This window comes from Buteo buteo, chromosome 10 (assembly GCF_964188355.1).
Source record: "Buteo buteo chromosome 10, bButBut1.hap1.1, whole genome shotgun sequence".
In the NCBI taxonomy this organism is placed as follows: domain Eukaryota; kingdom Metazoa; phylum Chordata; class Aves; order Accipitriformes; family Accipitridae; genus Buteo; species Buteo buteo.
Window position 1 is genome coordinate 4,892,653 of NC_134180.1, and position 15,071 is coordinate 4,907,723.

The 15,071-nt window shown below is 57.4% G+C and overlaps 1 protein-coding gene across 4 annotated transcripts in view; it reads right to left on the minus strand.

Annotated features, from left to right (window-relative positions):
* DOT1L (DOT1 like histone lysine methyltransferase) overlaps positions 1 to 6,015 on the minus strand; it is a 77,505-nt gene extending 71,490 nt beyond the window's left edge. For 3 of the 4 annotated variants that reach the window (XM_075038151.1, XM_075038152.1, XM_075038149.1), the window contains exon 1: positions 5,656 to 6,015. In XM_075038151.1, the coding sequence (XP_074894252.1) occupies positions 5,656 to 5,736 (81 nt within the window). In that variant the 5' untranslated portion in view covers positions 5,737 to 6,015. The remainder of the gene's footprint in view (positions 1 to 5,655) is intronic. The other variant, XM_075038153.1, reaches the window with a different exon arrangement.
* Between the last annotated feature and the right edge of the window lie 9,056 nt (positions 6,016 to 15,071).

Below are 15,071 nucleotides of genomic sequence, written 5' to 3' on the forward strand. Positions count from 1 at the left end.
CCACCCCCTCCTTTGTACCGGCACCGCTGCCCTGGGAAGGCAGCATGAGTCAGATTACAGATCAGGGTGGAGGGGGGGCCGGCTGTGAAAACACTGGAACATTTTTTTCCAGCCCAGATATTTTCAGCGATCCAGTTCACAGAGCCGCCCCACACACAGCTTCACAGCAGCACAACAGAGGGTCTGCCACCACACTTTGGAACTGCAGACAGTGGCTGAAGGGGCAGCCTCACCATGCCCCCCCCAGCAGCCCACCTTCTCCCTCCAGCACAGACTGATCCAAGGGAAAACCCACACGCACGTGCAAACCGTGGAACTGTTTTTCATCAGTTCATCCTGCCAGAATGTAATGGAGTATGTAGTAAGGAAGGGCTGGACCTGTGCAGGGGAAACAGCAAGAGCAAGTGGCTGGGGGAAAGGAGGCACAGGACCACCCCCCAGCAGTGGCCTGCAGCTCCAGCACGTTAGGTGCAACACCAAAGGGACCAATTTAGGTCCAATTTAGGATGTTCCTAAATTGATCTTACTGTACTGTGCTATGGCACTCAACTCTAGCAACTGCTCCCACACCTACTTTGCTGTCTCAGAAGTCAAAGCTAGTCATCAGAAAAACTATTCCCAGTAAAGCTGAGTGACACACACAAAAAAGCACTAAATTCTTAAACAAGGTTTGTTATTCATCTCTACCGTTGATCTTTAATTTCAAAGGTGACACTCCCTGCTGGGCTGTGATTTTCATTATCACTGCCTGCCCTTGAGCTTTTCATGCACAGCACATTCCTTTGGTGACAGAATGGTATCAGCTGTATCACCAACCTGGGAGGGGGAAGGAAACCCACACCACACACACATTCTGCACCCTTCCACCTGTACAAAGTCCAGTATTATCAAGCTTGTATCCCATTACTCCTCAGTAGCAGATACACGTAAACCTCTCAAACAGCTGCAGGGTGATGCTCTGACAACACTCAATTAGCTAACGAGAATTTTTTGCCATTACAGCTGAGTGGAAAGTCAGCAGCAAAGAGGAGGAACACGGACAAATCAATGAATTATTCAAGCCAGACTTATCATCACAGTTGCTAATTTGGAGGCTTAACCTTCAGCAGCTCACGGCAGAGGTACCTCACCCTGGTAAGATGTGCACAGTGGCACAACCAGGACTGTCCCCTCCTGGGACAGAGTCAAGGGCCTGAGATTTCCAGGCTGGAAGATGGGAACAAAATTGGTAATAGATACCCAGAGCGTATCCCTGCTGAGATCCACAGCAGCTTGCCTGTCAGAGGCCTAGGCTGCAGGAGGAGTTGCCAGGCACTATCACAACACAAATGCCTAGCCCTCACAAGTCAAACAGGGCAGGGGGGAACACGACACACAAAAACCTGACACACACAGAGGTTTGCAGTTATCTTTCTGGGGAATGCTATTCAGCAGGCAAACAACGGGAAGGCCTACCAGGCGAAAAGAGCAAGGCAAGACAGGCAGATGTCTAATTCTGAAACTTGAAAGGACGTGCACACTATTTAACATGACAGGCAGCGAGTCATTTGCAGCCATCCAGGTGAAGGACGCAGTGCCACGACACACTAAACCACTCAAAGTCAACACCAGTCTCGCCCTCCTCTCATCACCTGGCTGTGCCTCCCCGTCCCCCTTTGTCAGCACTGACACTTACTTTGATCACAATGCAACCCTGTTCAGTGCAAGCCTAAAGGAGACGAGATAAATGAACCACAGTGTCCTCTTATTGATGCACACGCTACCAGAAAACAGGCTTTTCCACATTGCAATGGGGTGCAGTTTAACAAACATTGATTTGGTGACAATAATCAGCTTCAGCAGCTCTGAAGCCTCCTGTTGCTCAGTTCTGTATGCAAGAAATCCCTCACTGCTGCCAGAGATGTATCAGCAGAACTGTGCCAGACCAGATTGTGGAACTGATCCAGATTTAAAACAAAGAAACAAACAAACAAACCAAGCCACCCCCCACACCTTTTGGACTCCTTAAGCAGGAACTGTTGACAAGAGGAGTTCAAAGTACAACCTCAGACACCTCACAGATTAGGCAGAACTTATCATGGTACAAAAAATCTCCATGTTCAAACCTAGTAAATATTCAGATTTAACTATAGTGAAAGTCAGAGACAAGAGAATGAACCAATTTAAGGACAATTCTCTGGAAAAAAACTAAACACATGCAAGTCTTGGAACTACAAGGGGACTTCACCCTTTATATCCACCAGATCTACCTCTAAGTAATAAGCCTCAAGTCGTGCATATCAACACTTGGAGTATGACTACAAATGCCATCCTCTGTCGGCATTAGCCTGTATAAGACCACATAGATGCATCAACTGCTCACTCACCCATTTGAGCACATAAATACTTCATTTATCCAGGCCTGTATCTCACCCAATACCAAAATTAAAAATTTTAACACAGTATCAGTGGTCTCCGACAACCTAATGCAAGCAAAAAATGGGGCAGGTATGTGGGAGTCAAGAAGTTAAACGGCATACAAAAGAATATACTCACTTCAGCTCTGATTAAGCAGGGCAGTCATAAAAACAGAGGTCAACATCAGAAAATATTTTGTGAGTCATGAGGAGAGATTACTCACCATGTACTATTCAACTTACTCATCACAGTGTGCTACGGACAGAACTGCTCACCATGTATTCATTAGGAAACCGTGGCCTTTCCTTTGAGAAAAGCAGAAGGCGGGGGAAAGAGTCATACTTTCAGTTTTGTCTGTAAGCCAGTGGGAGGCTGTATCTGCAACACCAATGCTCTCTCCTCCCACGGCCCTAATTAGACTCGTAGGGAAATACATGTTTCACATCACCCTCCCAGACTCTTTTAGCATCCCAACAAGCACCAGTTTGTCAGCTGAGCTATTATGCAAACTCAGCAGTCTGAAGAGACCCCACTTTTCCTATTATACAGGAAATAAGCAGCAGTCCTGCAATAATAGACACGTTATTAATCCAGGCATCCATTAATACAAGAGATTAGACCCTTAGCCTTTCACGCAGCAATACCGATGCTGCTAATTTAAGATGTAGTAAGAGCATAAAAATAGCCAAGTTACTCAATACAAGGTTACATCACACAGCGGTGCTCATCAAGCAGCAGGTCTACACCACCACTCAGCCCCTGATGTTGGGAAAGATGATTCCCTGCCATTCCTGGGGCTCTCACCAAAAATAATTAGCAAGGACTGTGAGCTTCCCCTCCCCTTTCTCTCCAGCTCTCTTTGGAAAACGTTATCTCACAGCATACAACAGGAAGCAGCAAGAATGCTGCTAAATAAAACTACTTGAACTACATTTTTTTCTTCCCCCCTAGGTATCCCACCTTGCTTCCTAGGAACCAAGCAGCAGAAAGAGTGGTGAAACTAAGAAATGTTCTGCTTACGTCAAACAGAGCTGAGCTCTAAAACCACAACGGTACATATAGCCTGCTGCCAACTCAAGGCTGAGCCAACGAGGGAAAGAAAGTCTACAGTTCAGCAGAGTACAATGTTAGCAGGCCAAACACTGCCATGTACAGAGAGGAGGATTTATTTCTAAAGCTCCAGAGTTCATCTGCTGCTGCAAAGGCCAGAGCTGCAAGCGGCGTGCGTGTGTGTATGCATGCATGCCCACGCACGCAAGCGCACGCTTCTGTAATATGTGGTGTGATCTTTTCACCAAAACTGCAGGACTGAATATTGATTGGCTCCAGACAAGCTATCCACTTCTGTATTACTGTGGAAAAATTTGCAAGGCAAAGAGGCCGGTTTAATGGCAAGATGTTCAGGTTTTGAGGTATTTCCTAACGCATGCAGATAGCACATATGGATAAACACCCCTACCCGTTGCATTTGTGATTAACTGGAAAAGAAAATCTATGTACTTTGCCATCTTCAGAACCAGCTGCTGAAGTTTTCCTAAATTAACTAAATCCTTGTTTCCCATGCTGCAAACAGCATTAAAATGCACATTTTGGGGGGCAGGGGGGTGTTAGAGGTTGTGGGGTTTTTTGTTGCGGTTTTTTTTAAGCCTGTAGGAAGTTTTGTGAATATCCACAAAACCATTCCTTCCTTCCAGATTAATCCCTAACCTATGTAATCTTTAACCTATAATTCATGCAACCCGCGTGGAGACACAAGTTAATATTTGGCAACATGAAGAAAACTGAACTGGTCATCGTTATGCTTTCAGTTTCTGTCAATTTAAGCAGAGCGCGCGCCCGCGAACACACACACACGAATGACAGAGCTGCCCAAACAGGAAAGGCTGCGTTAACCAGTGTGTGCTGGAGGCTCCAGCTCCGGGAGCAGCCGATGAAAACAGCACACCAGCATCCATGGAGGATGTTTTGGAAACCACAGATACAGCAACAGCACCAAAAGACAGGCAGTAGATACGAACACACAGCCATCTCCCCTGCCACAAGCGATGTACGTCTAATCATTCACACACAAGCACGTTACGATTGCCAAGCGAGCAACAATGTCAGCAATATCAGCTGCCCCAGCCTGTGCGTCCCAGCATGTTCTCCCCGTGAAGCGGCACACGTACAACAGCAAAGCCTGAAATACAAGGAATAATCAACAGTACTCAGGCCAAATAAAATACATAGAGAGAGAGGTTTTTCCTTTTATCAACTGTTCTCAAAGGTGCTACAACAGTTAGGGTAAAAAATTGTTCAAGGACTGGTACGAACCCTACACACGTACAAAAAAACAACCCTCTCAAGCCTTTCTCCTCTCGTGAGATTTTCACTAATTCGAACATGGACATTGTTATCAAGGTCACACATCTCTCACTCAGGGGCTCAGGAGAGGCAGGAAAAAGTCAGGCAAGTTAGAAAAAAAACGCGGCTCACGTAACTAAACAGGGACAAGTGACATTTTATTTGAAAGCATGCGGATTACGGCTGCCATCAACTGACAAACCTGACTTGAATTCTCTTCAGACTAAATAAAAGAGAAGCTACAAGGGCACTCGTTCGAGGGAAACGCAGGCAACAGCACCAACCCCACTAACACGTACCAAAGGCAAAGCCCTGCTTCCCTACCCACAATTAACGCTTCTCCTCTGTTTATTTCCACTCCTGCGACTGGTTTGGGCGGGGGGGGGGTCGCCCGGCCACCCGAAGCCATCGCTAATTTAGGCGATATTTATCAACCAAAAAGCCCTCTTGATTTCACCCCGCTCGAAGCAGCTCTGGTTGTTAACCAGTTACACGAGCCGAGCTCAGGAAAACACGAAAACTTTTCATTAACCAGTCCTCCTCCTCCCCGCCCTTAAGTTTAGTCAACCAATTATAAAAAGAAATTGGGGATTTGACTTCCAGGAGAGCAGCAGCAGCACCCCGGGCTGGGGAGCCCGGCAGCCCCTCACCCTCCAGCCCGCGGCGCTGGGGGGTGCTCCCGCATGGGGAGCGCTACCAGATAAATAACGCGAATCGCTCCCAGGAAGGACAGGCATTAACAGATTTGATTAACAAGTGACAGAAAGCGCTCGGGGAAGCGGGGGGGAGAGGAGGGGGGAGCCACGGCGGGCCGGGGAAGGGAAGGGAAGGGGCCGGGGGCCCGCGGGGCCGGGCCCGGGGAGCGGGCGGCGCTGACAGGGCGCGGGGCAGGTGCCGGGCCGGGGCCATACTCACGTAGACGGGCAGCGGCCAGGGGTAGACGGCGGGCTCGGCTCCCACGGGCGACTTCAGCCGGAGCTCCAGCCTCTCGCCCATGTCGGCAGCCGGAGGAGGAGGAGAAGGCGGCGGCGGCCCCGCACCATGCTAGAGGGGCCGGCCGGGGTGGGGTGTGGCGGCCGGGCCCGGCCGGGGGCGTGTGCGAGGTGCGCCGGCGGCGGGGCGGGAGGGTGGGGGGGGGAGGCGGGCAGGGCGGCGGGAGAGGCGGGGAGGGGAGGCCGGTGCCGGCGGGGGCGCCCGCTCCCCTCGCCTCCCTCTATTGTCGTTAGCGGCTCGCGGGGCTCTCCGGCGCCGCCGCCATCTTGGGCCGGCGTGAGGCGAAGCACAATGAGGCGCCGGGGCCGGGCCGGGCCGGGCCCGACCGACGCGCCAGACGCGGGGGGCGGAGGCGGGCGCGGCCTCGCGCTCCCTCCCCCTGTCCTCAGCTGCCCTCCCCGCGCGCGCGCGCGCGCGCGCCCCCCCCTCCCCGCGCGCGCGCGCGCCCGCGCGTCGGCGGGGGGGGCGGGGGGGGGGGGGGGAGGCGTGCGTGCCAGGCGGCGCGGGGGCACCCGCGCGCGAGCTCTTGCTCCTCGCCCACGGGCGGCGCGCGGGGCCGGGGCCGGGCGCGCGAGGGCGCGAGGCGGGCGGGGGTCACACGCGCCGGGGCGGGGGGGGGCGGGAGGATCGTGCAAGGCTGGAGCGCTGCAGAGGGCAAGGCTGCGGTGCCACACACGCGTGGCTGCACAAGGCTGCAACACGGTGGCTGGGTGGCCGTGCAAGGAGCGCCCCGCGTGACGGTGCGAGGCTGGCACGCAGCGCTTCGGGGCGGGAGGGGGAGCGTGCAAGGCTGGAGCACCCTGGGTGATGGTGCAAGGCTGGCACGAAGCACAACTCAGGGGACTGTGCAAGGCTGGAACCTTCTGTGTGACAGGGTAAGGCTGGCACGTTGCACACAGGTAGCAGGACAAGGCTGCATTGCCACACGCATGTGACTGCACAAGGCTGGCACACCGCTCGGGGGGCTCGTGCAAGGCTGGAGCACCCTGCGTGGTGGCGCAGCATGTACACGGTTCACTAAAACAATGGAACAAGCCCACGTGCCACGTGGCTGCTGGTGCAAAGTCTGCACACCAAGTGACGGTGTGAGCTTTGCACAACGCCGCAAGGTCACAGTGCAAGGAACGTGTGTTGCACGTGGGTGACGCGGCCGGGGACTTCCCATTGCACATGGGTGAGGGTGCCAGGCTGGTGCGAGGGGCTCCGCACGTCTCCGAGTAGGAGCTTTACTGGGATGGGGGATCCATCCCATGCACCGAGGCAGCACCCCTGCATGTGCATCAGTGCATCTTCCAACGGGGACCGGTGGACGGGTTGCAGAGAGGAGCAATGGGGGGCAGGGAGCTGCTGCGCCAGCAACTATAGCTTTACGACACGGTGTAACCTGGGAGTAGGACGAAGCGCACCCCAGCACGGTCTCGGTGCTGGGGCTGGTGTTCTGCGCCCAGCTGGGGCTCTCTGACCACCAGCGCAGCTGGTACCGGGCACGTGGTGAGTCGCGAAGTGTCCTGGGTGAGGGCTGGCATCCCCCTGGCCCCTCTCCCCAACCTGGGGGTGCTGGGGGTGACCGGGAGCAGAGTGACACCATCCTCCATCTCTGTAGTGTCCTGTGATGGCCAGGAGCTGAACTGACATCATTTTGCACTCTGTGGGTGCCCAGCAGTGGCCAAGAGCTGAGCTGTACCATTTTCCATGGGAGCTGAGTGATAAAATCAGGCAAGAGCTTCCCCCTCGCAGCCTTTTGGGTGTTAATTTCCCTGATTTGGGGACATGCGGGTGCCCTGGGATGGAGGCGCATCTGGGTGCCCTGCCACGCTGCCCTGCCACCTCTGGGGACGAGAAAATTCAGGCGGGAGGAAACGCTGCCGGTGCTGCGTGCAGCTCCCCCAAATTAGCTACGGCTTGCAAGCCCTGCAGCCTGGAAAAACGGGCAGGCGCAACCGGGGCAGGCGATGCGGGAATCCCGCCCGCCGGCGACACGGGGGGTCACCTCACCCCACGCTTGCACCTTGGCAAAGGCACGGTGCACCCTGACACCCACCGACGGCTCGGCCACCCTCCGGAGAAATACCCGTCCCCGAAAGGCAGCGTCCATGCCGAAGGTCGGAGCAGGACCCGGGGAGCTGCCGTCACCGCGTCGCGACGGCTTGAGCCGGTCTCAGCCGCCAGATGCAGTCCTTGCTCTGGCAAAGGAGTGTTTCCAGCTGGGCGATGTCGGTGCACCCAGAGCTCTCGCAGGTGAAGCACCCACACCCTCGGGTCGGTTCAGAGCCTTGCAGCCGCTCGCTCCTCTGTCACCCTCGAAAGCAGTTGGGTTTTTTCCCAGCAGGTGTTTTTTTTTAAGTGGTTTTTCAGCCTGTGGCACACCAGCGCATCACCACGCTGCAGCTTCCAGCGCATCGGGGCTCTCCAGCCCCCAGCTCAGCAGTGAGTGACCCCAAGGGAAGGGTGCCCAGCACAGCACCCGCCACCCGCCTCCGCTCGCATCCCGCTGCCGGATGGGGCCGGGGCATGGCCACACCGCACCGGGTGCTGGTTTCCATTTGAGTGCTGGAAGAGCAGCAGCGAGCCCGTGTCTGCCAGGGATGAGCATCCCTGTGGGTCAAGAGCGTCCCGGGGAGGCACCCACAGCCCGGTCGGGCATCGGCGAGCCCGGGCTCTGCGGTGCAGCTTGACCTGCAGCCGGGTGCAGCGGAGCCAGACGCTTTCTGGAAGGAAAATCAGCCTTTCCCCATCAAACTGGCAGTGGAAGTTGTGCTGGGAACTGCCTCCCTGCAATGCAGGCGTGGGGTTGGTAACACCCCCACTTGGTTTCTCGCTTTCTCAGCCAAAGACAGGTAAACACAGCTCGTGGCCGGATCCTTTTGCCATCTGTCTCTTCTGGCTGTTGTCCCCCAGCTTGTTAATCTTATCTTCCTTTTATCCTGCTGGAGAGGATGTGGGTCAGCCACAAACATGTTGGGGAGGTTGGGGTGCCGCCTGCCACGGAGCTGGGTTTCGGCACCAGCCGACGGTACCCCTGCTTTGGTGCGATCGTATCCGCTCTCCTCCTGCGCTGGGCTGCGGCTCCGGGGCCAGGCAAGGCCACCCACATTTGGTGGGTGTCTGCAAAGTCCTTTGGGATCCTGCTTCCTCCGCCTCAGCGACGCACGGGAACGTCCAATATTTGGGCTGAAAACCCACATCATGTTTGGGGTCGCAGCCTGTGGCTGTCATGTTCCTGCTCCCATCGCCCCGACAGCGCGGCGTGGGAGGGCAGGGGCATGCACCGCGCCTGAAATGCATCCCGGAGCTGCCGCGTGCCAGAGCGGGCTATTTTCTGGCAAGGTATTTTGTGCATTATTTAACACTTGTATTTCTTGACAGGTCGCTGCCTTCAGCTGAGACGAGCAGCCGTTTGCTGGAGGCGACTGCGCAGCCCTGCGACCGAGACCTCGAGCTGGGACGTGCCCCTGCTCCTGTCCCCACCGCAGGTTACTCCCTCATGCAGAAATGCCTCCAAGTCCAGGTCCAAACTTGGCCACTCTTCTCTTTGTATCCTTTTTTCCCCCCCTTAAATGTCCGTACGTGCAGAAAGCTACATAACTAGGAACGCTTTTCTAAAGAAAACACTAAAATCATCAAGTCAGCAGTGCTTAAACTGCTCTGACTGCCTCTTAAATAATCAATTCATATTTAATTAGCTTACCACAAAAATTCCATTAAATTTAAATAAATAGACATGGCAGGAGTTCTCCGAGGCACAGCAGGCTCCGTTTAAAGAATTCTCTTTGAGTTCGTTAGGTTGGTCTTTAATCAGTTTGTCGTCCTTGTGTGGCCCAAGCAGGCTCCTGGGCTGCTAATAAAGGGGTATCGAAGCTACGAGGGTTTCCCGGACAGCCCCAGCCCACGCCCGGCCATCTGGCTGCCGTGCACGGCTTCAGCACCAGCGCCGATATCTTCTGGCAGGTAGCGGAGAGCAGGTCATTTTTGAAACGCCTGCCCTGACCAGAAGATCTTTTTTTCACTGATTTCTCTGAGTTTTCCATCCAGGCAAAGAGAGAAGTGAGCAAGGGCAATGCCTTGTTTTCTGCCGGTTCAGTGAGCTGAACTGGCCGCCAAGAGGTGGGAGCCAGCTCTGCCCCCCTCGACAGCTCTGAAATTTTGCTTTTTTGGGTCTTCTTTGCCTGCTTGTCCCCATGCTTGCCCGCAGCTCAGCTCTGCTCTGCAGCGGGACCTGCCATGTGCTGCCAGGGCTCCACGGGCCGATGATTTTTCAGGGGCATCAGGCAGTGACCTACAGCTTCACCTGCTCCAGAGTCACACAACTGGCTCCGAAATCAGCAGCCGTTGGATTTTGCTGGTGCGGAGGTTTGCGGGGGGAGAGGTGCCTGTCTCCTCCCTGGGTTTGCTGCCCCTGCTGCATCCCCCACTGGCTGCAGGTCCCGGTTCCGTGCCGGTGTAATTCAGAGCTAAGTATTATTCTTTTTTTCGCCGCCACCAGGTAAACCACGTTTGACTGAGGGAGGAACTGGGAAGTGCTGAGCAGCTGCGGTTCTGGGGCGCTGGAGAAGGGAGGTTTCCCTGGCAGGAGCCAGGTACAGCGTACGGCTGGCACCCAGCCCTGCGGAGGCTGACGGGCAGCCGGCCAGCAGTCCCTCCTGCTCCACCGCTCCCACGTCCCACCTCTGCTCCCACGCAGCAGCCTGGGCCCCACCTGGGGACCCCCGGGAGCAGAACAGGGAATCCCAGCTCCTGCCGGCATGGGTGGGATGCAGGGAGGGCATTCATGCGCCAAGGACGGCTTGCACAAGCGATGCTCCGAGCACACCTTGCACAAGCCACACGCAAAGGTACCTCCTGAGCTCTTTCCCACGCTGGCGTTATTCCCCTCGGGGCCGTGGGATCAGCTTCCCGCAGCGGCACGCTGCCACACTTGTGGGTACATCAACCCTCATGGCCGACGTGGCACCAGTGGGGTGAGTGGTTGGCTGCTGGGTGGGGGCCAAGGTGGGCGCGGGGGCTCAAGGTGCACGTCAGCTCCTCCGGAAACTTGCCTTTTCAGTGATGTCTCATCTTGAGTATTGACCCAATTTAGTTGACAATAACAAGTTAGATCACGAGGCAGGTTAATGCGGGCAAGTCTGTTCCCATCAGATTAAATATTCCAACCGGAGCCCCGTGCATTTGCCCCCATAACGGCCCGGCGTTGGTGGTCCATAGCCCCAGGGCATGGGGGCAGCTCCCTGCTCTGACAGCCCAGCCCTGCAAAAGCCTCCTCTCATTCTGGGTACACATCTTTCTGTTTATTTCTAATTCAGTCTCTCCTGGGACGGGGTTGCTGGTGCCCTTCGTGGTACGTGGTTTTTCCTTCTCTCCCCCTGAAGCCTGGAGCACGGCCAAGCTCTGTTCACTGTTTCGTGGTAGGACCAATAAAAGTCAGGCTCTGCAAATGGCTCCCATTGCACAGCTCGTTTCATGGAGCAGTTAAGCTGTTTAACCCCAGCTGGAACTGCACGTCTCAGTCCCCTGTTAGCCTTTCGATGGCCCCATGAAATAAGGCAGGACGTTTGACAACATGAACGCAAACCTGGCCACGCAGAGCTTCCCTTCCCCTCCTTGCAATATGGCCCATGTGCAATTTTCCAAGCCCCACTTTAATTTCCCGGGGTCAATCCTGCATCATGCCGGTGAGTTCCCTTCCACATGATGGAGCAGCATCTGTCCTTTCCATCTGTCCTGGCAGCTCCCTGGGCCAAATCTCTCCGGGGATGCTCCGGCTGCAGTTGCCACAACAACAAAATGATGCAACAGTTTCCTCTCGGGATGCAGAAGCGGTGTTAACGCTGGGGACCAGGGTGAGCGACAGGCACCGTGGCCATGCTGGTGCCAGCAAAGGTCCGGGTAGGATAAAGCCCTTTTTGGTCATGAATATCCCCAGTCTGGTCCTGGAAACTGATCTGTTTGAGCCCAGTTTGGGGACTTTTCTCCTCACTGAGAGGTGGCTGCCACTGCTGGAGCCGCCCTTGCCCAGGGATAGGAGCACTGTACATCAGGAGCCAGAGCCCCAGATTTACTGGGGAACAAGGTGGAAAAAGCCAGGGGGACTGTCAGCCTGCTGCCACACCAGCCACAGCCGATGTCGGCCAAATCACCGGCTCTGCTCAGCCCCCCTGGACCAGACCCAAACCCCACCGAAGTTAACGGGATGTTTCCACTGGAACAAGCCCAGACTGATCCCATCTCCAGCGTGGCTGGGTGTGCGGTGCCCTGCAGAGCTGCATTCCCCCTGCTGCGACTGCCACGCGCCCCACGAGGGCTGCGGTGCCTGTCCCTGGCGTCCCTGCTACTGGGGCCATAGGGCACCCGCTGTCTATCCCCATGATGGGTGCTGCAGCTGCCTTGGCATTTTTCAGCCCTGGGGGGTGCAGAAGGTTGCATGGCTGGCCAGGAGGTCCCCCATCAGGAGCCAGTACGGACTGGGGGAAGCACTGGTGGGATGCGACACCCTCCCAGCTCTCCCCTCCAAACAGCAAAGACTGGGTCCCACGCATGCACCGGGGCATCACGGAGCCCGTCCCCTCCTGCTGCCCTTCCCTGTGCACCACCCTGGCTGCAAACAAACCCTGTGTCCCAACTGTCCCCTCGGTCCCCATCCCCTCAGGCTGCAGTGACCCTACCAAACTTTCCCCTTTCTGTGTCCTTAGGGCAGATCCGCGCTCCCGGGATTAAGGGCTCTGCCCCGCAGCCCTGGGATCCTGCTCCCACAGGGGATCCCCGCCAGGCTGGGCTGGGTGCTGGGAGCACAGGGAAGAGGGAAACTTCCCCTGCTGCCATTAACCTCCTCCGGGCTCCGTGCCTCTACGCTAAGCAGCCTGAAGGAAGGTACCTGGCTCCGTGCTCGCGGGCTGCTGCCAGCCGTGTGGGCTTGCCCGTGTGCCGGCGAGTCACCGCGCGGTGGCACCCGGGCCCGGCAGGGAGCCAGGCTGTGGTGGGACGTGGGGGCAAGAGCAGCCGGCCACCCCCCGGGTGGGGGATTAACCCAGTGGGCGAGCGGTGACATGGCCAGGCATCCCGGGAAATCCCAAACCCAGCTGCACTGGAGTTCAAACCCCCAAAGGCGTTTCCCTCGCTGCGGAGTGCAACGTGCAGGCACAAAATGGTGGCTCTCGCCTCTGCTCTGAGCCCAGGACTCTCTGGCGCGTGTGGCCCCTGAAATTTGGGAACCCGGCATCTCCCGGGTGCACGCCTGCACCCGTTCACACCCACTTGTTTGGTCGTGGCTGGAAAACCCAGCTCTGCGAGAGTGCTGACATGGCTGTTGTGGGCTGAGGCCAACTGGATATCGTGGAGCTGGACTGGAGTTTGCTCGGGGGGCTGCCGAGCAGCTGAACCCCCCGGCACAGCCTGGGGTCAGGGAAGCCCATCCCAGCTGCCTCCCGTCCTGTCCCGGGAAGTTTCTGTCAGAGCTCTGCTTTGCCACAGAAAAACAACCCCGATTTAAATCCTTTTAGGCTCTGCTGGAGCTTGAATCGCCCGGCACCACAGCCCTTGATGTGCATTAGCAAACACCACACTGCTGGAGAGATCCCGGGGCCGCAGGATCCGTACGGGGACCCTTTGCCCTGCCCCAGCCCCTGGCACAGCCGTGACACCGCACGGGGACAGAGGCCAAACTAGGTCCCGCAGGAGGGCTGTGGGGGGGGGTCCCCGCAGCTGCCTCCTACCTCGGTCGCCCTTTTTTGCCCCCAGTGCTTGGAACTTGCAAGCTCAGAGCTGGCTCAAGCAGCCGGGCAGCTTTTGTCCCCAACATGCCTCTTGGCCGAGCCTGGCACCCCCTGCCCTCCCCGGTGAAGGCAACCGGGGCTGGGGGCACCCAGTACCGAGCTTTCCGCAGGGTCTGGCGCATTCTCGCCAGCCTCCAGCTTGCCAGGCCATGCCCCTTCCAGCCTGGCATCGTTTGCAACAAATTTCAAGCGAGAAATCAGATGTGGCATTTTTGAGCATGAGGCTGTGGTATTTAATCCTCGGGATCCATCCCTGCTCTGGGACGGCACCATCCCCGCTGCGTCCAGCTCTGCACCCCCATTTCAGAGGGGACCATGGGGGGACAAAGGTGCTGGGAGGGTGGGGGCTGAGGAGGCTGTCCCGGCTGTGCGTGCAGCGCAGTGCCAGAACCGAGTCGCCCGCGGCAGGGCCCGGAGCAGCCGAAAGCAGCCGCGGCACACGCAGCCGCCTCAATGGGTCCCTTGTCCCCGCAGCGCCGGCTGGCCGGGTGCCCTGCTCCGTGCCTGGCCCACGGGGACACCGGCTGCCCCCACCCCACAGCTCACCCGTCACCCAACACAGGACACCCATCACCCCCACCCTAATATGGGTGACCTAAAGATGGGGCACCCATTACTCAAACGTGGGGTACCCATCACCCCCACCCAAAGATGGGGCACCCAAACATGAGCACCCATCACCCCCACCCAAAGATGGGGCACCCATCGCCCAAACACAGCACACCCAGCACCGAAACACGGGGCACCCAGCACCTGAACACGGAGCACCCAGCACCCCCACCCAAACGCGGGGCACCCATCGCCCAAAGGCGGGTCACTCCCTGCCTCCCGACACCGGCCACCCCACGCGGGTCCCCCACCCCCGGCAGGTCCCGTCGTGTGTGTCGTGTGTGTCGTGTATGTCGTGTGTGTCGCGTGTACGTGTGTCCCACCGCCACCTCCGGCTCTCCCGGGCCGCCGGCGCCATCTCGCGGGGACCGGAGCGCAGCACCGGGCAGGGACCGCCGGTCGCGGGTGGCAGCGGAGCGGGACCGTGGGTGGGGGCTGTGCTAGAGCAACACGGGCACCCGGGTATGGGTACCCCAAAACGGGGACCCCATCACGGGCACCCTGGCACAGGGCACCTTGACACGAGCACCCCAATATAGGCACCCCGGGACGGGCATCCTGGCAAGGGCAGCCCTCTATAGGCAGCTGGGTATGGGGCACTCCAGCATGGGCATCCCAAAATGGGCATCCCATCACAGGTATCCTGTCACAGGCACCTCGGCATGGGGCACCCCAATATGGGCACCCCGGCACAGGCACTCTGACATGGGCATCCCAGGATGGTCACCTGGGGACAGGGCACCCTGACGCAGGCACCCTGACACAGTCACCCCATCACGGGCATTCTGTCAAGGACACTCCAACATGGGCACCCCAATATGGGCACTCTGGCATGGGGCACCCCAGGACAGTCACCTGAACACAGGCACACCATCACAGGCACCCCAATATGGGCACCCCAACATGGGGCACCCCAATATGGGTATCCCAGCAGGCTCACCCTAGCACGGGCACACTAACACG